General features: G+C 40.0%; 1 protein-coding gene across 1 annotated transcript in view; it reads left to right on the top strand.

The window, feature by feature from the left end:
* The window catches only part of SNRNP48 (small nuclear ribonucleoprotein U11/U12 subunit 48), a 33613-nt gene extending 9188 nt beyond the window's left edge, over positions 1-24425 (top strand). The window contains exons 5-9 of the mRNA XM_008154847.3: positions 2958-3146; positions 3979-4100; positions 18719-18807; positions 19134-19304; positions 21403-24425. Of these exons, the coding sequence (XP_008153069.2) occupies positions 2958-3146; positions 3979-4100; positions 18719-18807; positions 19134-19304; positions 21403-21451 (620 nt within the window). The 3' untranslated portion in view covers positions 21452-24425. The remainder of the gene's footprint in view (positions 1-2957; positions 3147-3978; positions 4101-18718; positions 18808-19133; positions 19305-21402) is intronic.
* Positions 24426-24760: the final 335 nt, after the last annotated feature.

Here is a 24760-nt window from a genome sequence, read left to right as displayed (position 1 = left end):
GTTAGAAAATTTACATTTTATGGAAATGTAAGCTTATGTAAGTATGTTTACCCTTTATTTTTTTGTCAGAAATATCTATGTTCTGAATGATTTGAATGCAGTTTGTTGTTTAACTTTTCCTGTACTTTTTCTTTTTCAGTAATTGGGGTGAGTATAAAGAGGAATTAGGAACCTGAATGTACTCCTTATTTAAAGATATGCAGTATCCTTTTTGCAAATGATATCCTTTTAAAAGTATCATTTAAATTTCTAAACTTTATCTTAGTCACTGTCACAGTATTACAGTCTTGATTTGGAATTTTAGTTGAATTTTCAAGGAATTTAAGTATCAGTCTTCATATAGAAATTTAAGATGAATAAAGAAAACCAATATATTTCAAAGAGGAAATTATATTTCTTTGTTTGAAAATAACAGGCAAAGATTTATATGGAGCTTGTTTATAACACAGTCATGCACTGCATAATGATGTTTTGGTATGCAGTGAACTGCATATACCATGGTGGTTCATAAGATTATAATGGTTTATAAGCAAAAGTTTGTTTGTGATGTTGAAAGAAAAGGCTGGACCCAACCAGGATGTTGAATTTACCGCTAATTCTGGGTGTTTTAAATATATATTTTATTGATTTTTTACAGAGAGGAAGGGAGAGGGACAGAGAGCTAGAAACATCAATGAGAGAGAAACATCGACCAGCTGCCTCCTGCACACCCCCCACCGGGGATGTGCCCGCAACTAATGTACATGCCCTTGACCGGAATCGAACCTGGGACCCTTCAGTCCGAAGACCGACGCTCTATCCACTGAGCCAAACCGGTTTCGGCTAATTCTGGGTGTTTTAAATAGACAAGGAGGCTCGGCATGTTGTCTCCTTGCCCTGCACCCTGCCCCTGGCTGGGGCCTAGAGTTGGTAAAGGAGGGGAACCCAGGAGCTCCTTGCCCCCACCCCGACACCCACCCCTGCACATGCATTAACACACACTACAGCACATAAACTCACTTCCCTTCCCTCTGTTTCTCTTTGTCTCTCTTTCCTCCCAGTCCCATTTCTACCCCCTGTCTCTGTCTCTCACTCTTTCTGTCAAGGGCCCTCTCTCTTTTTCCCTCTTCTGTCCTCCCTGCTTTATTCTCATCTTAAGTTTTATCTGTGTCTCTTTCAATCTCTGCTTCTGCTCTCTCCTTCTCTTCTATTTCTCCCTTCTTTCCTCCCTCCTCCTGATGTCTACTCTCTCTCCCTCCACAACCCTTCCCTACCCCCCCAAGCCACACGCCCACACATACTTGATCTTTTACACAGTATTTTAATCTACCTTTTTAAGGTTTAGCTATATTTAGATACACAAATACCATTGATTTACAGTTGCCTGCAGTATTTAGTACAATAGTAACATGCTGTGCAGGCCTAGGAGCAATAGGTTATACCACAAAGCCTAGGTGTGTACTAGGATATACCATCTAGGTTTGTATACTCTATGATAGTCCCACAATGATGGAATTGTTTAATGATACATTTCTCAGAATATATCCCCCTCATTAAGTGGAGCATGACTGAATATTAGAGTTTTCTAATCTTTTCTAATTTTTCTCCCAGACTTTGTAGCCTATATTCAAAGGAATTAGGTTTATCAAAGCAAACTCATTTTTTATATTACATAATTAAATATTTTAACATCTGGCTGCACATAAGGGCTTTTCCTAGAAGTGGAGTAAAATTGATTGATTTCAAAGGACACCTTTCTTCCCCACTAATTCAAAATCCTTTGACTTGCACATGTTTAGTTATCTATAGCTGTTAGACCACAAACTCAGATTCAGTGTAGCTATCCTCTTAATTTGTAGACAAATATAAAGTAATCTTTTGTGTGTATGTGTTGCAATGCTTAGTTTATAGTATGCTTTTATTTATTTATTTTTTGCATCTTTACTTAGGAAGTCAACAAAGCTAATATCAAATATAAGTATCTGGGAAGAGCTACTGATTTTATATTGTTCTATGAACCAGAGTTATTACTTTAGGGTAACCTAGCAAACATTAAAAGGGTTTATTTGATAGCTCATGTTCTTTGCATTAGTGAATAATGAGTCTGGGACTATCGTTTTAAATTGCTTTATTTACAGTTACAATAATTTTTTATTTCTTTGAGAAAATTTGATTCTCAAAACAAAATTTTTCTTCAAAGTTTAATACATCATATCAAGGTATTGTATTTACTTTTTTTCATTAATGAGCAGATTTTAGTAAGTTCTGTAACTGTTGTGGGGGCACTGCTGTTAACTTTTTTCAGTTAACTTGGTTAAGCCAATATGCTTCCTCTTCTGAAAATTAAAACAAGTTTAGTCTCAATGTAACCTGTCTTTCTCTGGTCTGAGGAAGTGTGGGATTTCGGCTACTTAATTGTTTTTGGTCCATAGCTCTGAGTCATTACACAAATGGGATATATTTTTAATTTGGAATGAGTAGCTTGATGTCTCATAAAAAAAGGACATTTTTAAACACACTTTTTCATATTTCTATGATTTATTTTCAATGTAACTATAATATGTATTACCTATTAAAAGTCTCCCCCCACCAGCTTTTATGGGAAAAAACATATACACAGAAAGGAAGTTAATATCTAGTTTTATAATATGGGTAGCCTTTTAAAAATTGTTTACCAAAAGGTTTTCTTATGAACAGTGTCTTACGATAATTACTGCCTGCCTTCATGGGATCTGTTTTAACATTGTTGAAGAGAAGAGCGTATATCCACAATATATCCAGTATGTGAATGTAGCATTCAGAATAAAGTAATTGTTTATCACTTGTCACATAGATTGATATTTTGTAATTTAGCCATTACTATGAAAAAATTTGATTTCATATTGCATTACTATAGCGCATGTTTATAGATAAGTAGTAGATCTTAAGTTCACAATGCTTCATGTATTTTTATTTTTGTGGTTTTATTTTTACTTTAGGGATTTATTCTTCCTTACCTGTTGAAGTTCCTCTGAATCACAAACGATTTGTTTGTGATCTGACCCAAGCTGATCGTCTTGCCCTCTATGATTTTGTAATTGAGGAGACAAAGAAAAAGCGCTCTGATTCTCAAATTATCGAAAATGACAGTGATCTCTTTGTAGACTTGGCTGCAAAAGTCAATCAAGGTTTGAGATGAATATCATAGTTTATTTCTTAATTGTTATTCCATTCTTTGCTGTAATTAAGATGATTTGTCAGGCCACTTTGAGTAGGAATAAGATGATTTTGTGTCATCTGATATCCTATATAATAAAGAGGTAATATGCAAATTGACCATCACACCCTCACACAGGATCGCCGCCCCCATGTGGTCACAAGATGGCCGGCAGGGGAGGGCAGTTGTGGGTGATCAGGCCATCAGGGGAGGGCAGTTAGGGGCAACCAGGCCAGCAGGGGAGGGAGGGCAGTTGGGGGGACCAGGCCTGCAGGGGAGGGCAGTTGGGGGCGATCGGGCCTGCAGGGGAGGGCAGTTGGGGGCGATCGGGACATCAGAGGAGCAGTTAGGCGTCAATCAGGCTGGCAGGCAGAAGCAGGGGCAATCAGGCAGGCAAGCAGGAGAGCAGTTGGGAGCCAGCAGTCCCAGATTGTGAGGGTGCAGGTTGGGCTGAGGGACACCCCCAAATTTCATGCACTGGGCCTCTAGTTCACATATAAAAGATGTTTATTCAGTAGTGAAAGTTTGCTCTCTGATTTTTACATTAAGCAAAGCATCCTTCTGTGAGAATGTTACTTACAGCTATGCTGTTGCTGTAATTTATGTGCCTAAACACTCTTACGTTCAACTGATGACTGGAGAAAAGGAATGGTATAAAACTTAGCCTATTTATATAATGTTGAATTTTTAGAATATTTTTAACATATTTTGAAACATGTTAAAATATGATTGTTGTGATCCTTCCTGTTAATTTTTAAGAATGTAAATTTTTCTAAGGATATAATAATTTTATTTTTTATTAGATAATAGTCGAAAAAGTCCAAAATCTTACCTTGAAATCTTGGCAGAAGTGAGGGATTATAAAAGAAGACGTCAGTCCTATAGAGCTAAGAATGTTCACATTACCAAGAAATCATACACTGAGGTAAGTTTTATATAATCTTGTAGAGCTTTGTTGAGAACAGACATTTCCTTTATGTAGATTTCTAAGTCTGTACTATGGATTTTCATAGTTCCTTGGAGGCTTTCTGAAAAAATAAGTATCTTCAAGCTAGACACACCTGATCTGTAGTTGCTTCATCACTTTCAGATCCACCCCTTGCCAGGCAAAGGCTTTTTAGGATACAGAAACCTTCTATAAAGAGGTTGTTCAATCTTTAAAAAATACCTACCTTTGAGAAAGTGATAAGAGGATTTTAGATTTTGGCTTTAAACACACCTGGGCTTAAGTTTTCATTCTGCTGCTTATCATTGCTGTTTGACTTGGGCAAGTTATTTGAGTTTTTTAAGAATCATTAAAAAAAAAAATTATCACAGTATAGACTTTGCAGGGTTGTTATAAGAATTGATTGAGATACTATGTGTGGATATAAATTGCTCAATAAATAGCTATGATTTTTTGGCAGAAATTTTAGTGTGTTTTATGTACTCTGCTAAATATTTAGAATTAAGAAATGTCTTGGTATAAATTATTTATAATTTATTTATTATATTTTTATTGATTTCAGAGAGAAGAAGAGAGAGAGAGAGAGAGAGAGAGAGAGAGAGAGAGAGAGAGAAAGAGAGAGAAAGAGATCAATGATGAGAGAGAATAATTAATCAGCTGCCTCCTGCATGCCCTACACTGGGGATTGGGTCCCAACCCGGGCATATGGCCTGGCCAGGAATTGAACCGTCTCCTCCTGGCTCCTAGGTTAACGCTTAACCCCTGAGCCATGCAAAATTATTTATAATTTATATAATTGTATAAATGTATATATAAAATTATGATTAATTTCATTAATCTCTTGATGTTTATCTAGTTTTATTTTCAGATGTCATTTAGTGGGTAGAGTTGATGAATTTTTTGATACATAAATTACCTTGCCCAGATTCTAAATAATTTCCCCATCAAAACCCTAATTGTTTCCACAATATTTCTTTCTTTTCTCTATGATTTCATAGACCTTCCACAATCTGGCCTCATTCTACCAAGCATTTTCTTTTGCATGTGTCTTAAACTATGTCTGGTTTTACATAGCTTTATTCTTATCTCCACATCCCAATACATGTTGTTTTCTCATCTGACATGCTCTTGTTTTGCTGTTTTAATTTTTTTTCCTGTTATATAAGTTGCGGGTGTGCAACATTATATTTTGATATCTATAGCTACTACAAAGTGATCACCTCTACTAGTAAAAGTCTAATTACTATCATCACTATACAATTGACCACTTTCCTCCTTTTGCTCACTGTGCAACCACCAATATGTTATGTGTATCTATGAGATTTTGTGTTGTTTTTTGTTGTTGTAGTTCAATTGTTTTTGGTTTCTAAGATTTCACATGAGTGAAGTCACTTGGTATTTGTCTTTCTCTTCCTGACTTATTTTGCTTACATCATACCCTCAGGGTCCATTCCTGACTTATTTTGCTTATATTATACCCTCAGGGTCCATTCATAGTGCCACAAATGGCAAGATCTCATTCCCTTTTATGGCTTAGTAGTACTCTATTATGTGTATGTGACATCTTTATTCATTCATCCATCAATGGACACTTTGGTTGTGTCCATATCTTGGCTATTGTAAATAATGCTGTGATAAGCATAGGGTGCATATATCTTTTTCAATTAATGTTTTCTGTTTTGTTTTGTTTTTAATCCTCACCTGAGGATATTTTTTCATTGATTTTTAGGGAGAGTGAAAGGGAGGGTAGAGACAGAGACATCAATGTGAGAGACACATTGATCAGTTGCCTCTTGCATACACTCCAACCAGGGCTGGGGATCAATCTTGCAACCCAGGTAGGTGGCCTTGGCTGGGAATCAAACCTGGGACCCTTCAGTGCACAGGCCAACACTCTAACCACTGAACCACTTAGGCAAGGGCAGTTTTTTCATATTCTTAGGATAAATATTCAGAAGTAGAATAGCTGGATAATATAATAGTTTTATTCTTAATTTTTTGAGGAATCTTCATACTGTTGTTTGTGTGTCCATAGTACCTGCACCAATTTACAGTCTTACCAACAGCATATGAGGGTTAACCTTTTCTCCACATCCTCTCCAATACTTGTTATTTTGTATTTTTTTTATAATATTCTAATAGGTGTGAGGTGATATCTCATTGTGGTTTTGACTGTATTTCCCTAATAATTAGTGATATTGAACATGTTTTCTGTGCCTGTTGGCTATCAGTATATCTTTAGAAAAATGTCTATTCAGATTTTCTGCCCATTTTTTAAGGGGGTGTTTTGTTTCTTTTGTTGTTGAGTTGTGTGAGTTTTTAAATACATTTTAGATATTAACATCTTTGCAGATACATGATTTGCAGATGTAATCCCATTTGTTTATTTTTGTTTTTGTTTAGCTTTTGTTTGGAGTGAGAGCCACAAAAACATTGCTAAGACCAATGTTAAGGTGCTTACTGCCTATATATTCTTCCAGGAATTTTATGGTTTTAGGTCTTCCATTCAAATCTTTAATCCATTTAGAGTGAGTTTTCATGTACAATGTAAAATAGTGGTCTAGTTTCATTTTTTTGCACGTGGCTGTCCAATTTTTCCAACACCATTTATTAAAGAGACTGTTCTTTCTTTATTATATGTTCTTGGCTCCTTTGCCATAAATTAGTTGCATATATATGGGTTTATTTCTGGGCCCTCAATTCTGTTCCATTGGTCTGTGTATCATATGTGTCAATATCATATACTGTTTTGCTTACTAGTTTTATAGTATAGTTTGAAATCAGGGAGTATGATACCTCCTGCTTTGTTTTTCTTTCTCATGACTGCTTTGACTATTCAGGGTCTTTTGTAGTTCCATAAAAATTTTAGAATTGTTTGTACTAGTTCTATGAAATATGCCATTGGAATTTTGATAGGGATTCCATTGAATTTGCTGATGGCTTTGGATAGTGTTGACATTTTAATGATATGAATTCTTCAAATCCATTTATTGTGCCTTCAGTTTCTTTCATCAGTGTCTTATTATTTTCAGTGTACAGGCCTTTCACTGCCTTGGTTAAATTTATCCCTAGGTATTTTTTTTATGCAGTTATAAATGGGATTGTTTTCTTAATTTACCTTTCTGATAATTATCAGTGTATAGAAATGTCACAAAATTCTGTATGTTGATTATGTATCCTGCAATTATACTGAGTTCATTTATTATAACAGTTTTTTGATGAAGTCTTTAGGGTTTTCTATATATAGTTGTTATATCATCTGCAAATACAATTTTACTTCTTCCTTTCTGATTTCTATGCCTTTAATTTCTTTTTCTTGTCTAATTGCTTTGACTAGGACTTCCAGTACTATTCTTACTAATAAAAGGCTAAGTAGTTGTCATGCCCTCATGTGTGATGCCCTCATGCCATCACAAGATGGCTGCACGCACAGTGGAGGCAGGACTCCTGGCTCCGACCTACCTCTTTGGGGCCATTCATCGAGGAGCCCCAGATGGGTGGGCAGTGCTTACCTCTTTGGGGCGATCAATTGCAGGGCTCCCGTACTGTGAGAGGGCACAGGCCAGGCTGGGGGACCACTCCCCCCCCCAAGTGCATGATTTTATGCACCGGGCCTCTAGTCCTATCTAATAAAAGAGTAATATGCAAATTGACCATACCTGCACTACACCCACAAGCCATGCCCACCAGCCAATCAGGAGTGAGTATGTAAATGAACCCAACCAAGATGGCTATGGCCGCGGAGAGAGCAGGAGGCTTGGGTTTCCCCAGCAATGGAGGAAGCCAAGCTTTCCGCCTGCCCTGGCCTGCCTTGGCCTCTGCTTAAGGCTACAAAGTTTCAATTATAGAAGATAAATAAATCCCAACAAAAATGGCGGTAGCCATGAAGCTGGAGAGAGCAGGAGGCTTGAGTTGCCCCCAGCAATGGAGGAAGCCAAGTTTCTGCAGCCCTGGCCTGCCTTGGCCTCCGCTTAAGGCTACAAAGTTTCAATTATAGAAGAAAAATAAATACCAACAAAAATGGCTGCGGCCATGGAGCGAGCAGGAGGCTTGGCTCTGCTCAAGGCTACAAAGTTTCAATTATAGAAGATATATAAATCCCAGATACCAGGGCCTCCGCTTGGGTCGCCAGGGGGTGTGGCCGGTCTGCAAACCACCACAGGCTGCCCCACGCCCCAAGGGAACCCCCACCCTGATCAGGGACACCCTTCAGGGCAAACCAGCTGGCCCCCACCCATGCACCAGGCCTCTATCCCATCTAATCCTATATAATAAATGAATAATATGCAAATTGACCAACACTCCAACACACAAGATGGCTGCCCCCATGTGGACACCAGATGGCCACCACAAGATGGCCAGCAGGGGAGGGCAGTTGGGAGGGACCAGGTCTTCAAGGGAGGGCAGTTGTGGGCGATCAGGCCAGCAGGGGAGGGCAGTTGGGAGGGACCAGGCCTGCAAGGGAGGGCAGTTGGGGGTGATCAAGCCTCCAGGGGAGGGCAGTTAATGGGTGACCAGGCTGGCAGAGGCAGGAAGTTGGGGGCGACCAGGCCTGCAGGGAAGGGCAGTTGTAGGGGACCCAGGCCTGCAGGAAAGAGCAGTTGGGGGGGACCAGGCCTGCAAGTGAGGGCAGTTAGGGGTGACCAGGCCTGCAGGGGAGGACAGTTAGGGGTGACCAGGCCTGCAGGGAGGGCAGTTAGGGGCAAACAGGCTGGCAGGGGAGCAGTTAGGCATCAATCAGGCTGGCAGGGGAGTGGTTAGGGGGTGATCACGCTGGCAGGCAGAAGTGCTTAGGGGCAATCAGGAAGGCAGGCAGGTGAGCAGTTGGGAGCCAGCAGTCCTGGATTGTGAGAGGGCAGTTGGACATCCCTCGAGGGGTCCCAGATTGGAGAGGGTGCAGGCTGGGTTGAGGGGGACACACCCCCATACACAAATTTCGTGCACCGGGCCTCTAGTGTTGAATAAAAGTGGTGAAAGTGTGCATCCTTGTCTTGTCCTGATCTTAGAGGAAAAGCTTTCAGCTTTTCACCATTGAGTACATTAGCTGTGGTTTGTTATATATGACCTTTATTGGATTGAGATAATTTTCCTGTGTGTATTCACTTTGTTGAGAGTTTTTAATAATAAATGGATGTTGAATTTTGTCCAATGCTTTTTCTGCATGGATTGAGATGATAACATGATTTTTATTCTTCGTTTTGTTAATGTCATGTATCCTATTGATGATTTATGGATGTTGAACCATCCTTGCATACCAGCAATTAGTCTCACTTGATTGTGTTTTAGGATCCTTTTAGTGTATTGTTGAATTTGGTTTGCTAATATTTTGTTGAGGATTTTGGATTTATGATCATCAAGGATGTTGGCCTGTACTTCTCTTTTTTTATGGTGTCCTTGTTTGATTTTGTTATAGGAAATGCTGGCCTTGTAAAATGTGTTTGGAAGAGTTCCTTTCTATTCAGTTTTTTAAGAGTTTGAGAGGGATAGGTATTAAATCTTTGACTATTTGAAAGAATTCATCAGTGAAACCATGTGGTCCTGGATTTTTATTTGTTATGAGGTTTTGGTTATTGATCCAGTCTTCTTACTAGTAATTGGTCTATTCAGGTTTTCTTTTTCTTCATGATTCAATCTGGAAAATTGTATGTTTCTAGGAATTTATCAGTTTCTTCTAGGTTGTCCAATTTGTTGGTATGTAATAGTTCATAGTAGTCCATTAAGATCTTTTGTATTTCTCTGATATCAGTTGTAACAACTCTTACATTTTAGGCTTGAGTCCTTTTTTTTTTCTTGGTTAGTCTAGCTAAGATTTTGTTGATTTTTGTTTATCTTTTTAGATAACCAGGTCTTCGTTTCATTGATCTTCTTTTTTTGTGCTTTTTTTTTTTTTTTAATCTCTTTCATTTATTTTTTCTTTGGTCTTTATTATTTCCTTATTTCTACTAACTTTGGGCTCCTTTAGGTGTAAACTTAGATAGTTTATTTGAGATTTTTCTTGTTTCTTGATTTAGGCCTGTATTATGAACTTCCCTCTTAGAACTGCTTTTGCTCCATCCCTTAGATTTTGATATGTCATATTTCTGTTTTCATTTGTCTCTACATAATTTTTATTTTTCCTTTTGATTTCTTTGATGATCCATTGGTTGACTATTAGTATGCTCTTTAATATCCAGGTTTTTGTGATTTTTTTCTGGTTATCATCTTATAATTGATTTTTTTTTTTTTACAAGGCAAATATACTCCTGAAGGAGGGTGCACATACACAGGGTTTGGCCGCACTGCACACTGAGTTGGTGGTTTGCTCAGTGTTTTATGTCTGAATCCCTATCTGTCCCTTACTCTTGATTGATAAGAGCTTAGGCTCACAGTTTTGTGCAATTGGCTAATTTAAAGGAATAAGGGAGAGGTTTACCTCTGCCATTTCAAAATGGTGGCCCCAGGGGAGCTGCAAGTCATGCAAGACAAAATGGTGGCTGCCTAATCTCCCTTCTTCAACAGAAAAGATTGCTTGTTTATTCTTACAATTCTCCCCTTTTCTTATTTAACTCTTTTCTTCAAACTTGGCTAACACTTGTTGATTATTTTGCTGTTTGGTCAGTGCAGTTTCAATTAACCTTTGGATAAGACCTCTCATACATGGGATGAGATAACATCCCATTACTGTAACTCCTAACCCAATTATCAAAGAGGTGAGCATGGGTACCATCATTCCCTTCCATTTTCTGAACCATTGCTCTAGTCAGTCGGAGAAAGGATCAGCAATTCCAGGATTCTCAGCTCACTCATTAGCTGGAGTTGATAATCCCTGTGGAGCCTTAGTGACGGTTCGTTATTGGGGATGAATGTACAACATTGGCCCCCCCATCATTACACAAACTCCTTCTTTTTCTCCCAGAATCGTATCCAAGGCCAACCTATTCTCTCACGTCATCCTGCTGGTGGAATCTAGCTGTTCAGCCATACCTTTAACTGCATCTCAAGTATAGTTAACAAGCCTTTGCTGGTTATAGTAAATATAATTAATCTAACCTATATTCTTATTTACAGTGGGCCACCAGAACAGGACAGATTCAGTTCCTGCAGCCATCTGATTTCTAGCCTTAAACTCCTTTGGCGCTCCTCCTGGAACCCCAGTGGGATCTGTGTAAATATGGGGAATCAAAGGAGCCCCCTGGACTCTCCTCTTCCTAGTCTGTCTGTCCCTTGGAAAAGGTTTATGATATGCCAACGTGCAAGGGATAGCCAATTGTATCAGAGTGCAGTTCCACTCCATTTGCTGGGCAAGGCCACAAGTCAGGTTCCCCCATAACACCACCAGACATCAGCACAGGGTATCGGCAGTGCAGCATGATGGGCTTCTGAGGATACTCAGCCATTTATGCATCTGTATAAATATGTCCTTGTATGGCTGTCCAAGTTGAGGTGTCTCCACAGAGAAGCTGGTGGTCCACCTGTAACCCGTGTGTAATGGGTCCAACCTCATTCTGTAGTCTGAACAGCATCCTATGCATTCAGTAGTCTTTTTTAAGTTGATAGCAACTTAATTTTGAACACATTCCAAAGGTTTACATTTTTACTCCCCTGCCCACGTTATAGTCTTGACAATATGTTTTCTATGTTTATGATTTCCTTAATTGTAATTTTATTTACTTTCACTTCTTTTATCTTTTTAACCTGGATATTTGCTTTATACATGATGGATCTGCTACATTTACTATATATTTACCTTTTCAAGTGATATTTTAATTTTTCAAGTGTGTATGTATTTTACCTTTTCAAGTGTGTATGTTTTTTTTATTAATTAGTGCCTTTTTTTTTTAACTTAGAAAAGTTCCTTTAACATTTCTTATAAGGCTGGTTTAGTGGTGATGAACTCTTTAAGCTTTTGCTTATCTAGAATACTCTTGATCTCTCTTTCAGATATTAATGTTAACCTTGCAGGTAGAGAATTCTTGGTTGGAAATTTTTTTCTTTCAGCACTTTGAATATGTTGTGGCACTCCCTTCTGGCCTATAAAGATTTGCTGAAAATAATCTGATAGCCTTATGGCAGTGATGGCGAACCTATGACACGCGTGTCAGCACTGACACGCGTAGCCATTTCTGATGACACGCGGCCGCATGCCGAGGATGAAACATTTGCTGCTCCTGAGGATGAAACATTTGCGACTAGAGTCTTGGAGTTAGTTTTTTTCTCAGTGACACACTACCCGAGTTATGTTCAGTTTTTTGGCTAAGTTTGACACACCAAGCTCAAAAGGTTGCCCATCACTGCCTTATGGGGTTTGCCTTATCCTATATAATCTTATATAATAAAACCCTAATATGCAAAGTGACCGAACGGTGGAAAGACTGGCAGAATGACCAGTTGCTATGATGCGCACTGACCACCAGGGGCAGATGCTCAATGCAGAAGCTGCCTTCTGGTGGTTAGTGCATTCCCACAGGGGGAGCACCGCTCAGCCAGAAGCGGGGCTCATGGCTGGTGAGCGCAGCAGCGGTGGTGGGAGCCTCTCCTGCTTTTGCTGCAGGCGGGCGGTAAGGAGTGAAGAGTCCCGGACTGCAAGAGGGTGCAGGCCAGGCTGAAGGACCCCCTCTCTCCCTCCCCCCTCCCCAGTGCACGAATTTCGTGCACCAGGCCTCTACTATGTAATGTTATTTATCTGTTGATGCTCTTAGGATTATCTCTTTATCCTTAACTTTAACATTTAAAAAAATATATACTTTTTATTGATTTCAGAGAGAAAGGGAGAGGGAGGGAGAGAGAGAGAGAGAGAGAGAAACATCAATGATAAGAGAGAATCATTGATCAGCTGCCTCTTGCATGCCCCCTACTGGGGATCGAGCCCACAACCCAGGTATGTGCCCTTGACTGGAATCGAACCTGGGATCCTTCAGTCCACAGGCCGATGCTCTTATCCACTGAGCCAAACCAGCTAGGGCAACTTTAACATTTTAATTATAATGTGTTTTGATGTGGTTCTTTTTGGTTTCATCTTGTTTGGAATTCTGGGCTTCCTTTATGTGGGTGTCTGTTTCCTTTCCAAGATTAGGGAAAGTTTTTTCCATTTTTTCTTTAAGTAACTTTTCTGGCCCTTTCTCTCTTCTCCTTTTGGGACCCTTATAATGTAAATGTTATTCCACTTGATTTTGTCACAGAGGTCTCTTGAGGTAGCTTGTCTTTTTAAAATTCTTTTTTTTTTATTTTGCTGCTTAGTCTGGGTGTTTCATTGCTTTCTCTTCTTACTCACTGATTTTTACTTCTACTTCATCCAGTTTGCTGTTGAACTCCTCTATTGTATTTTCCAGTTCAGTTATAATTTGTTTGGTCCTTTTTTATATTTTCCATCTCTTAAAGTTCTCATGTTCATCTGCAGTTCAGTGAGCAATTTTATGACTATTACTTTGAACTCTTTGTCAGGTAGGGTGTTTATCTCTTAAATTAAGGTATTTTTTCCAGGTTAGTTTTATTCTTTGGTTTGACCCATATTTGTTTCCTCATTTTGCCTGACTCCCAGTGTTTGTCTCTATGTATTAGGCAAAATAGTCCTGAAGGAGTGACCTTGTGTAGCAGATGATCTGTGGGATCCAGAGGCACAATCTTCTCTTGCTACTAGAGCCAGGTGCTCAAGGTGCATCCCTTATGTGGGCTGTGCTTACCTATGGCCTGTGGCAGGGCCAGCTGCAGTGTGAGATGGGCAGGTTGCAGGTGCTCATCTGGCCTGGCTGTGGTGCAACTGATGTATGGGGAGGGTGGGGTATGGTGTGGTTGCCTGGCTGTTTGTAATGTGGCTGCTGTTTGGGGTGCTTGACTGGCGTGGGGTAGGAAGATTGCTCTACCAGTGCTGGCAGGTAGAGGAAGGGTACCAAAAATGGCACATACCAGTTCTGTTACCAGCAAGTTAGAATGAGATTGCAAAAATGGTGCCAGCCAGAGCCTCTGTCTCCGGGGAAAGTCTTAGCAGGTTCTTGCCTCTCTGGCAGCCAGATTAAGTTGTAAGTGGGTCTCCCTCACTTACAGTCTAGGCTTTTTCAAACTGTTGCTTTTGTGTTGAATCTCAGGGTGAGTGGGTCTGCACATGAACCCTTTAAGAGCAGGTTCTCCATTCCTTTCAGCTCTGTTTCTTGTGGATTTAATCCCCATTGCTTTTCAAAACCAGACATTTTGGGGGCTCGTTTTTTGGTGCCAGATCCAAGAGTTGGGGGTGCTTAATGTGCGGCATAATCCCTTCACTCTTCAAGGGAGAATTCCATATTTTTCTGTATTCCTCTGGTTGTAGGTCTGTCACCACATCTGGAGTAGGGACTCAGGTGTGACCGTGTCTCTGCCTCTCCTACCCATCTCAATGCATCTCTTTTATCGTTTGCTGGGGAGGTGCTGTTCCTCTTGCTCTCGGGTCCTTTTCAGGAGAAAATTAAATTTGTTTTATCTGTGGGAGGAGGTGAGTTCAGGGTCTTCCTATTCCTGTCCTGAAATAAAATCTTCAGTTTTAAATCTTGATATCCACTGTTTCCATGAGGCACTAGTTGGCTCTGAGCCATCCCCTGGCTTATTGCACTTACTTGTGGCCCGATGCACGAATTCTTGCACATTGAAATTAATTAGAAGAAATATTTTAATATCACAGCAAGCTAACCCACGGCTGATTCTGTGAGGAATTGGGCTCCCTCCTCTCTGGGTCTAGGGTGCGGGTGAACCAGATTCAGGGCCAACGGTCCCAGGAGCAAGCTAACCCAGGGCCAGCAACCTAACCTACCAGTTGGAGTGTCTGCCCCCTGGTAGTCATTGCGCATTATAGCTACTGGTCGAACTGTCGCTTAGGTTTATATATATACTAGTGGCCCAGTGTACGAAATTTGTGCATGGGGCGGGTGTCCCTCAGCCCAGCCTGCACCCACTCCAATCTGGGACCCCTCGGGGGACATCCTTCTTGCAATCTGGGACCGCTGGCTCCTAACCAACCGCTCACCTGCCTGCCTGCCTGATTGCCCCTAGCCACTTTTCCTGCTGGCCTGCTCTCCCCCAACTGCCCACCCTGCTGGCCTTCTTGCCCCCAACTGCCCCCCCTGGCCGGCCTGATTGTCCCCAACTGCCCCCCCAGCAGCCTGCTCACCTCCGACTGCCCCCCGCTGCCAGCCTGCTTGCCCCCAACTGCCCCCCCTGCCAGCCTGCTCACCCCCAACTGACCCCCCCCATCCCGCCAGCCTGATCACCCACAACTGCCCTCCCCTTCTGGCCTGATCGCCCCTAACCGCCTCTGCCTTGGCCCTGCCACCATGGCTTTGTCTGGAAGATGTCCCGGTCTAATTAGCATATTACCCTTTTATTAGTATAGAGAATAGAGGCCGTTTGCAGGCTGGCCATGCCCCCATCAGGGTGAGGTTCACTGCTTGGAGTCGTGGCCAGCCTGGGCAAGGGGCTGATGGCCGTTTGCAGGCTGGCCACACCCCCATTGGGGTGAGGGTCCCCGCTGGGGCCTGGCTGGGCCTGGGCAAGGGGCTGATGGCCATTTGCAGGCTGGCCACGCCCTCATTGAGGTGAAGGTCCCCTCTGGGGGGCGTGGCCGGCCTGGGCAAGGGGCTGAGGGCTGTTTGGGGGTGGTTTGCATGCTGGCCAAGCCCCTGGCTTTGTCCAGAAGGACATCTAGAAGGTCTCCGGGAGGTCTCCTGGTCTAATTAGCATATTACTCTTTTATTAGTATAGACTGGAGGCCCAGTGCACAAAATTCGTGCACGGGTAGGGTCCCTAGCGGTTGCTGGCTGCCGGCTGGGGCCTCCCTTCCCCCGGCTGTCTGCTGCCACTGCCCCTTGATGGTCAGTGCACGTCTGACTTCCATTTGATTGAAATCCTGCCTGTGGGGACAATTTGCTTATTAGCCTTTTATTATATAGGATAGGTGTTCTGCACCACACAGCTTAGCACTTAATTTTATGCTGTTCTTTTTGCAGTTAAAGTATGTATGTATTGTAGACTTATCTCTCCCAGTAGAGGTCTGGGACCATGTTATACTACCTTAGTGATTCTTACAGCCCATTAAATACTTTGTTGTGTATCATTTGTTTCTTCTCTGCTCTCATAACTTTGTGATCAAGTTTGTGTTGCTGCTAGTGTTTTTTTACAATTTGATGGCTGACTTTTTATTACATAAGTATTCAAACATACCGTATTTTCCGGCGTATAAGATGACTTTTTAACCCAGGAAAATCTTCTCAAAAGTCGGGGGTCTTCTACGCCGGAAAATACGGTACCTGTATCCCCCGCAAGCAGCTGTCCCAGTGCTGGAGCTGAGAGTGAGTACTGTATTTTCCGGCGTATTAAGACCCCCGATATTTGAGAAGATTTTCCTGGGTTAAAAAGTCGTCTTATACGCCGGAAAATACGGTATTCTAAAGTGGATGGAATTGTCTAATGAACCCTTATGTACCATGACCCAGCCTCAACATATGATCTTATGTTATTTATTCCCCCATTTACCACCTGTCTTCTCCTCCCAGTTGCTTGGTAATTTTGGAAACATCCCAAATACCTTTCATCTGCAAATACTTCAGTGTGTACAGTTTTTCTTAGTAATTTATCTCTGGCCAGGGCTTTTTCAACATTTCATCTAATCCTAGTTTCATTGATATCTTATACTAGAGGCCTCTTGTAATCTGGGATCCCCCGAGGGATGTAGTAGTGTGCGAAGCAGCAGGCGGCTGGGGAGGAGCCCGAGCCTGGGCTGGGGCTGTGCTGTTCCTGCTCATCCTGGCCCCGCTGTGCCTGCTGCCACTGCCACTCAATAAAACTGTTGTGGTGGCAGGAGAGGCTCGTGCTGCTACAGCTGTGCTCGCCAGCGGTAAGCCTGGTGTCTGGTGCCCATCAGTCAGCTGAGCGGCACTCCCGCTGTGGGACTGCACTGGCTACCAGGGACAGCTCCTGCGTTGAGCATCTGCCCCCTGGTGGTCAGTGCACATCATAGTGACTGGTCATTTGGTCGAACAGTTGACCGGTCGAACCGTTGCTTAGGGTTTTATATATATATATAGATAGATAATTTTTGTTTGCTCTGACTTAGAATCTGAATTTTGGCTAATTTCAGTAAAAAATTTATCTTTAGTGTAGTTACTATGCATAACATACTGCTGTGGGGTATGTAAAGATTAATGCACACAGACCCCACCCTTAACGAGCTATTATAATTTAAGAGATAAAAAAGATTTTTCAAAACATAGATTGTGGTAAATGTTAAAATGAGGTGAGATCAAAGTGAGTGGGTGGAGGGATCAATTTTTAAAAGGGAAGATTGTTATAGGCTTCATAGAGAAGATAGTATTTGAGAGAAGGGAGAAGCAGAGAGGGGTAAGTGAATGTCTGTTTATAGGCTCTGTGTGGTGGCTCTGGGGATACCATGTCCAATAACATTTGGCTTCACAGAGCTCACATAGAGCTACTGGGCAGAGAGTCATACAGGGAAGTGCTAGAGCTGAATTGGAATTCGGGTATGTGTGACTTATGCCACTCCCTGAGGAAGGCCTTCACCTATCTTAGATTTTCACAAGAGAATATAGTGGAAGAGGGGAAATAGTGGGTAAGGATTTTCCAAGTGGAAGGATTAGTGTTCCTAAAAATAAATATAAGTATAGAAATTTTCCAGGGACCCAAGTGGAATCCAGGGTGGCTAGAATTTAGGGATTTTGAAAGAGCATCCAGTAGGAGATAAAGCTGACTTCTATGTGGTATGGTAAAATCATGGAAGGCTTCAAAGGCTGTATTAAGGAGTTTAGACATTGTTCCATTTTACTTCAGGAGCTTTTGAAAAGTTCTTTGAGGTGGGGAGAAAATCAGTCAGACCTGAACCATAGTGTGTGTCTCTGAGATTGCCCCTTGTTTCCCATACCTTTCTTAAAACTTTCCTAATTAGCCTCGCAGGAACCAACTGTAACCTTCTACTTCAATTTCACCTAAATAGTGACCAGCCCCTGTGCTTGACGATGCTATAGGATAAATAGGAAGGAAAAAAAACTTTTAAATGGTTCTTAGGTGAGTGGCCTATAGGCTCACTGGGAAAGTATCTGTGAAGTGACTCTGTGTTTTCATATTTTGTCTGTCATCTTGACTTAATTATAAGATTTTTTAGAAAGAGTTTTACTTGTAAAGCTCGAACATACAAATAAATTGCAAAACTGGAAATACTACAAAGAACTCCTGTGTGTCTTTTACACAGATCACCATTGTTAACATTTGCTCCATTTGCTTGTCGTTTGTACTCTTTATCGTTACATTTTTTTGCTCTGTCTCTATCTGTACATTAATTTTTTTCTGAACTGTTCATTATGATACTTTATCCCTAATACTATTTCCTAAGAATAGGGATATTTCTTGCATAATCATAGTATAGTTATTAACTTTAGCAAATTTAACATAGATATACTTTAATCTGCCATTCATATTCCAATTTGACTTTCCTTTTTAATGTTATCTAAACTGCATACATCCCACAGTCCACTGTATCATAGCTTTTAATAAATATTTGATTGTCAGCAGTGATTTATTTATAGCATTAAACTTAATTTTTCGAACAGCTTTCTTATCTGAAATTCTGTGCTTAACTTTCTAAGGTGATTCGGGATGTGATAAATGTGCATATGGAAGAACTCAGTAATAATTGGCAAGAAGAGCAGGAAAAAGCAGAGGATGATGCTGAAAAGTATGTCATTGTGTTTATTGGTGAAAATATTCTCTTTTTAAACTCTTATAATCATTTAAATTTTAGTATTTCCAAGGGCATTAGTAGCACACTAGTATTCATCAGAGCACTTATTGTTTCTCTTCATTGCTTAGGATTATTACACCAGAGTTATAAAACATGTTATAAAAACTGTGTCTCTCTGCCCTCTTATATGCCATGTAAGATTACACATACTTATTTAGATACTGTATCATTGGTCTGATGCAGAACATTAACCTTAGGCTGGTGTACACTGAAGACCAGTGAAGAAAGTGAACTGATGAATGGTCCTGTCTATGTTTCAGGAGAGAAGAAAGGCGATCAGCTTCAGTAGATTCACGGCAGTCTGGTGGAAGCTACTTGGATGCTGAGTGTTCACGGCATAGAAGGGATCGAAGTAGGAGCCCACATAAACGAAAAAGAAATAAAGATAAAGATAAAGATAAAAATTGGGACTCAAGAAGGAGGAAAGAGAGGTAAGTCTAACATTGTTTTGTCCAACAGTGAATTGTTTACCTTTAAAAGGTAGCGTTTCTTAAGTAATGTGTAGGTAGACAGTTAATTGTGTTAAAAAGGTGTTTGCTTTTTTTCCTGCTTCCTTCCTCCCTTCAACTGTCCCTCTCTCTTTTTTTGTTTTCTTCCTTTGCTAATTCCTAAGGTGTAGGGTGTATAGTGTCATTGAGAAGATCCAAACTTTAATAGCAGTCAATTTTGCCCTGTGAATATCCCTGATAAAATTTTGATAGCTGAGAGATATGAACTAAAGCAATTGAGGTCTATTCCTGTATTTCAGCTTCTTACTGGGCATCTGCCTAGATCCTATGTTCAGTGAGGCTATACCTGAAGTTATCTTTTTCTCCGTCTGTTCCTCTTTCCCAGCATTTCCTGTCCTGGTTAATGAATGACCATCATTTGTTCATCTGAGCCAGAAATCAAGGAGTCATGTTAGATACTCCTTTCTTATTCCTTACTATCTAGTCCTAATTGCTGTCAGTTCTACCTGAAGAGTCCTCATTTACTCTTCCTCTTCCTCTGTCATTATTGCTGTCCATCTGGAAAAGGATGGTTGTTTTCCTAATTGCTCTACCTGTCCAGAAGCTTGTCCCTTACGGATTCATCTCTACTCTGCTGCCAGAGTGAACTTTCCTTCACCTCTTACAACTCTTCAGTGGCAAAATTCATATTCCTTAGAATGGCTCTCAAGGATCAGGGCATCTGCCTACCTATCCTTGTATTTTGCCACTACCCATGAAATGGGTAGCTAGTGCTTTAGCCAGCCCGAATTACTACAGTTTCTCATCCACACTGTGCTACATTTCTACCTTGCCATGTCATGTTCTGCAGCCTATGGCCTGCTTGGTAAAGTCCTCATCTTTTAAGACCCAGCTTAGTCATTCCCATGAAGCCGTTTTTCACTCACTCAAATAAAGCTGATCTTTTCCATTTTGTTACCTGTCTACCTGGCACATGCGTAATTACTACTCTCCCTACTCGGCTGTGAGCTCTTTGAGGGCAGGTCCATGTCTTATGTAGGGTTTTTGTGCACAGTGCTTGTCTGATAAATGGGCTCGCAAATGATACCTTGTCTCTCCAGGGTCGCTGGTGATCAGGAAATTGTAAGGCTTCTGGTTTAATAATTTTACTTATCTTACTATCATTCAGTTCAAGGATTTAAAGCTAGCTATGATTTAGTCGTTCTCTTATAAAAATTAAATATTTACTTAGTAATCCCTTTTGATTAATATAATTAATGATATTTTATACAAATTAACCTTTTGCACTTAGATGTCAAGATTAAAATTACTCTTTGAATATATCAATAATTTGAAATATTAAAAAATCCAAATAAATAAGTTTGTATGAAAAGATTACTCCAGTTTTTTATTCTAACGCCATGCTTTGTAAAATCTGGGGTATTTAAAAAATTAAATCCCGAGTAGAATAAAGGAATCGAGAAAAAAGCAAGCGAGTGCAAAGGGTTAACTCTTGATTAGTTATCAGAAATCGTGCTGTTTAACTTCTTCCTGGTTTATTAGTGCTTTTTCCACTTAAGTAAATTTTGATATGTCTGATCAATCCCTATTGACTTAAATTCATTAGACAGCCTCAAAATCTAAACATGAATAATTTTCTTTTAAAGAAGATAAACTGAGTATTAGCAGAAATGTTTCTCAGTAGGCTAATCTTTGATATTCTCCCTGAGATAGAATGAGTTGAGACAGGAGCCAAGAAAAAGACATCAGACAGTTTCTAATTTCTCCTCTGACTTTAGTATTCTACTTGAAATGAATTCTCTGATCATCAGCCATGTACATATATTCAAAGTTAATTTTAAAGTGGAGCTCCCAAGTGGAGCTTTTAAAAAATTCATTTTGTTTATCCCCATCTCAGTTTTGTCCCTTAGTTTTAATGATGTGGTTTCCATATTTACTTTTTAAAAATCACTTTTCTGTTCTAAATGCATATTTTAATTTTTCCTGGTTTGTATCTGATATATGAATTATTATTTTAAAGCTCTTCTATTAAAGTGTCCATCATTTATGACGGTTTTTATTTTTACCCCTTTCATTTCAGGGATGGGGAAAGACATCATAGTCATAAAAGAAGAAAGCAAAAAGTATAAATTAAGTATTCATGCAGTGTTAATTATGCTAATGGCAAGATAACCAATATGCTGATATTTTCATTGTAATTGCTTTGAATAGGGAAAAATGTTTATATGACCTGTTTAGTGCTCAGATCACTATTTTTCAGTAAGTGCTTATGTCTTAAACCATGAGTACACTGTTATGCCCTATAACTTTGTTTTCCATATATTTTAATAGATGATGGCTTCCTGTTACTAATTTTGTTCTTTTTTTCTTTTTCGATAATTTATGTATCAAAAAATTCTTTAATTCAGTACTTAAATTATACAAATAATACACGAATGCATTCTCATTGTAAAAAATTAAACCTTACAGAATACCATCTCCCATTCCTGTGGCCACCCCAGTGGTAACTGCTATTTACCACTACACTGGTGAGTTGTAATAGAGAAAAGCAACCTAAATATCTGTCAGGAGGGGAAAGGTCTGGCTAAATAAAATGCACTATAGTCATATAACAGATTATTTATATCAGATTTTAAAAGTAAACTTTATGTGAATATGGATACATTTCAGAAACATAATGTTAAATGACAACAGCAAGTTGCAGAAAGATATATACAGTACTATACATTTTCAATGGCTATATATGTATGTAAATATATTTTTAAAGGTTCAGAAGAACCCATATCAAACTCACAGCAGTGATTATTCGGGGGAGACAGTATAAATGGGAGAGATAAGGAGTGGCAGTGAAGATTGGGAGGGTGGTCAAAGGAAACTTTAGCTTTACCCATAATACATTAGTTTCCTAAAAATAAGGTAGGTATTCAGCCCGGCCAGTGTGGCTCATGGTTGAACTTTATCCCATGGACCAGAAGGTCATGGTTTAATTGCTGGTCAGGGCACATGTGCCAATAGGGGGTGTGCAAGAGGCAGCCGATCGATGTTTTTCTCTCTCCTTCTCCCTTTCTCTCTCTGAAATCAATGAAAACATATTTTTTAAAAATGAAAAAAATAAGGTATTCATATTTTACTTTTTAATTAAAAATTGTCATTTTCTTTTTTCTAAATGAACTCTTAAAAATATACTGTTGTTTTGTTTGTAAATGAAATTTGTTGAGGTACTGTTTACATAAAATAAAATGCATCCATTTTAAGTGTAACTTTCATTGAGTTATTAAAAGGCATACTTGGGTTTTTAGTAGAAAAGTATAAGTGGAAAGGGAGTGGGATGGTGGGGTTGTGGAAAATCGGATAGATGATCTAAGATGTAACCAGAGTTCTTTTGAAGCATCCATCTTATATAAAAACTTCTCTTTGAAATTCTAACCCTGCTATTTTGGCTTCTGTAAATGCTTGCTTGCTTAAATAATAAGGAAAATAAAACTACTCCCATTCCAGAGAGGCCATAAACCTTCCCTGGATGAAGTTATCAGTGCTGGCGCCAGGCCAAGCCTTTGTTGAGGTCTCAAAGCCCCAGCACATAGGGCTCTTTAAGAACTTGCAAAGGGGACCGGAAACACCCCATATTTGGGAGACAAAGAAGGTAAAAACATATACTGAATAGGGGAAGTTCCTCCACATTGGGGCCGGAATTTGAAATACAGTTTCTCTCGGTCCGCGTGTAATAATAAAGTGTTGCTTGGTTCTTCTCCGATATTCTGTAACACTTTGAAGTCCAAAATTTTAAGTAACTACTGCAAACTATCCTATAAAATGTGGAATTAAGAGGTATTTGATCCTTGAACATATTAATTTTCCATGCTTACCTATTTGTGTTTCAGACTCCTTCATCAATATAACCCTCATGCCTTGCATGTAATAGTTGTTAATTAATTTTAAATTTTGATGAGCATTTGAAGACCCCTTTCACCTAACATCGGACTTTTTATTCATAAAGGGCTGATGTTAATAATTACTATAACTGCTATCCATCTTATTCATCCACTAAGTCCCAGCTCAGATGACATCTTTTCACCTACATTTCTGATCTACTGTGTAAATTTTCTCTCTTGAACACTTTCAAAAGCACTAAGGATAGTTAATGTTTATTGAGCACTTAACTATTGAGTAGATTCGAAACCCATGAGAATGTGGTAACCACGCGCTTTGCCTCGTGGAATCTGGCTATAAAATAAAGAGACAGCTTACAGGCTGTGATGCTGTCGCTAGCTCTCCATCAGAGAGGACAGCGTCCCACCGAGACCCAGCTTTTTTCTCTTGTCTGTCTTCTCAATCCTTCACTGCCCCCTCTCAGGCTCACTGAACCTGGCTGAGCTGGCTTGGCACAAAAAAATAAAATATACAGTAAAGTTACCATTTTTTAAGTGTATAGTTCATTGGCATTATACACCTTCTATTGTTGTACAACCATCACCACCATCCATCTCCAGAACGCTTTCATCTTCCCCAACTGAAACTCTGTGCCCATTAAACAACAACTCTCCATTCTCTGCCTCACAAGCCACTGGGAACCACCATTCTGCTTTCTGTCTATGCATTTGTGCCTGGCTTATTTCCCTTGGCATAGTGTGTTCAAGGTGCATCCATGTAGTGTGTGTCAAAACTTCTTTTTAAAATTAAATATTTCATTGTATGTATATGTCATATTTTGTGTATTCATCTGTGCACGAAAATGTGTTGCTTCCACTTTTTGTTCCTTCCACACTACTGTGAACATGGGTGTAAAATATTTGTTTGCATCTCTGTTTTCAATTCTTTTGAGTGCATACCTAGAACTATAACTGCTGGGACATAAGATAACTGTTTTAATTTTTTGAGAAACCACCTTAATGTTTTCCACAGTGTTTGTATATTTTCACATTCTCATCAGCAGTATACCAGGGATCCGGTTTCTCTACATCCTTTTCAACATTTGTTATTTCTGGTGTTATTTTGTTTTTTGATAATAGCCATCTTAATGGGTATAAAGTGGTACCTCATTGTGGTTTTGATGAGCTCTTTCTATTAAACTTACTTAATTTTCATAAAACACTTGGGTGTAAATATTATCAGTTTTAGAAATGAAGAACCTAAGGCTCATGAGTTAAGTAACTTGCTCTACTTCTCAGGGAAAGTGGTGGAGCTAGAATTTCAATCCAGGCAATCTTGCTCCAGGGTTCACACTTTCAATCCACGCCCCCTCCTCCCCACCTCATCTATATATATAAAAGGCTAATACACAAAGTGTCCCCTCGGGAGTTTGACCGGGAGACTGGGAGTTCGATCGCTCGCTATGATGTGCGCTGACCACCAGGGGGTGGCGCAGAATGAAGGAAGGCCCCGGCCAGTGGCTGGCAGCCAGAGAAGGCAGGACCCGGCCCACAGCCAGAAGGCCCCGA

This window comes from Eptesicus fuscus, chromosome 9, assembly GCF_027574615.1.
Source record: "Eptesicus fuscus isolate TK198812 chromosome 9, DD_ASM_mEF_20220401, whole genome shotgun sequence".
Lineage (NCBI taxonomy): Eukaryota > Metazoa > Chordata > Mammalia > Chiroptera > Vespertilionidae > Eptesicus > Eptesicus fuscus.
This window is presented reverse-complemented; position numbering and strand designations above follow the sequence as displayed.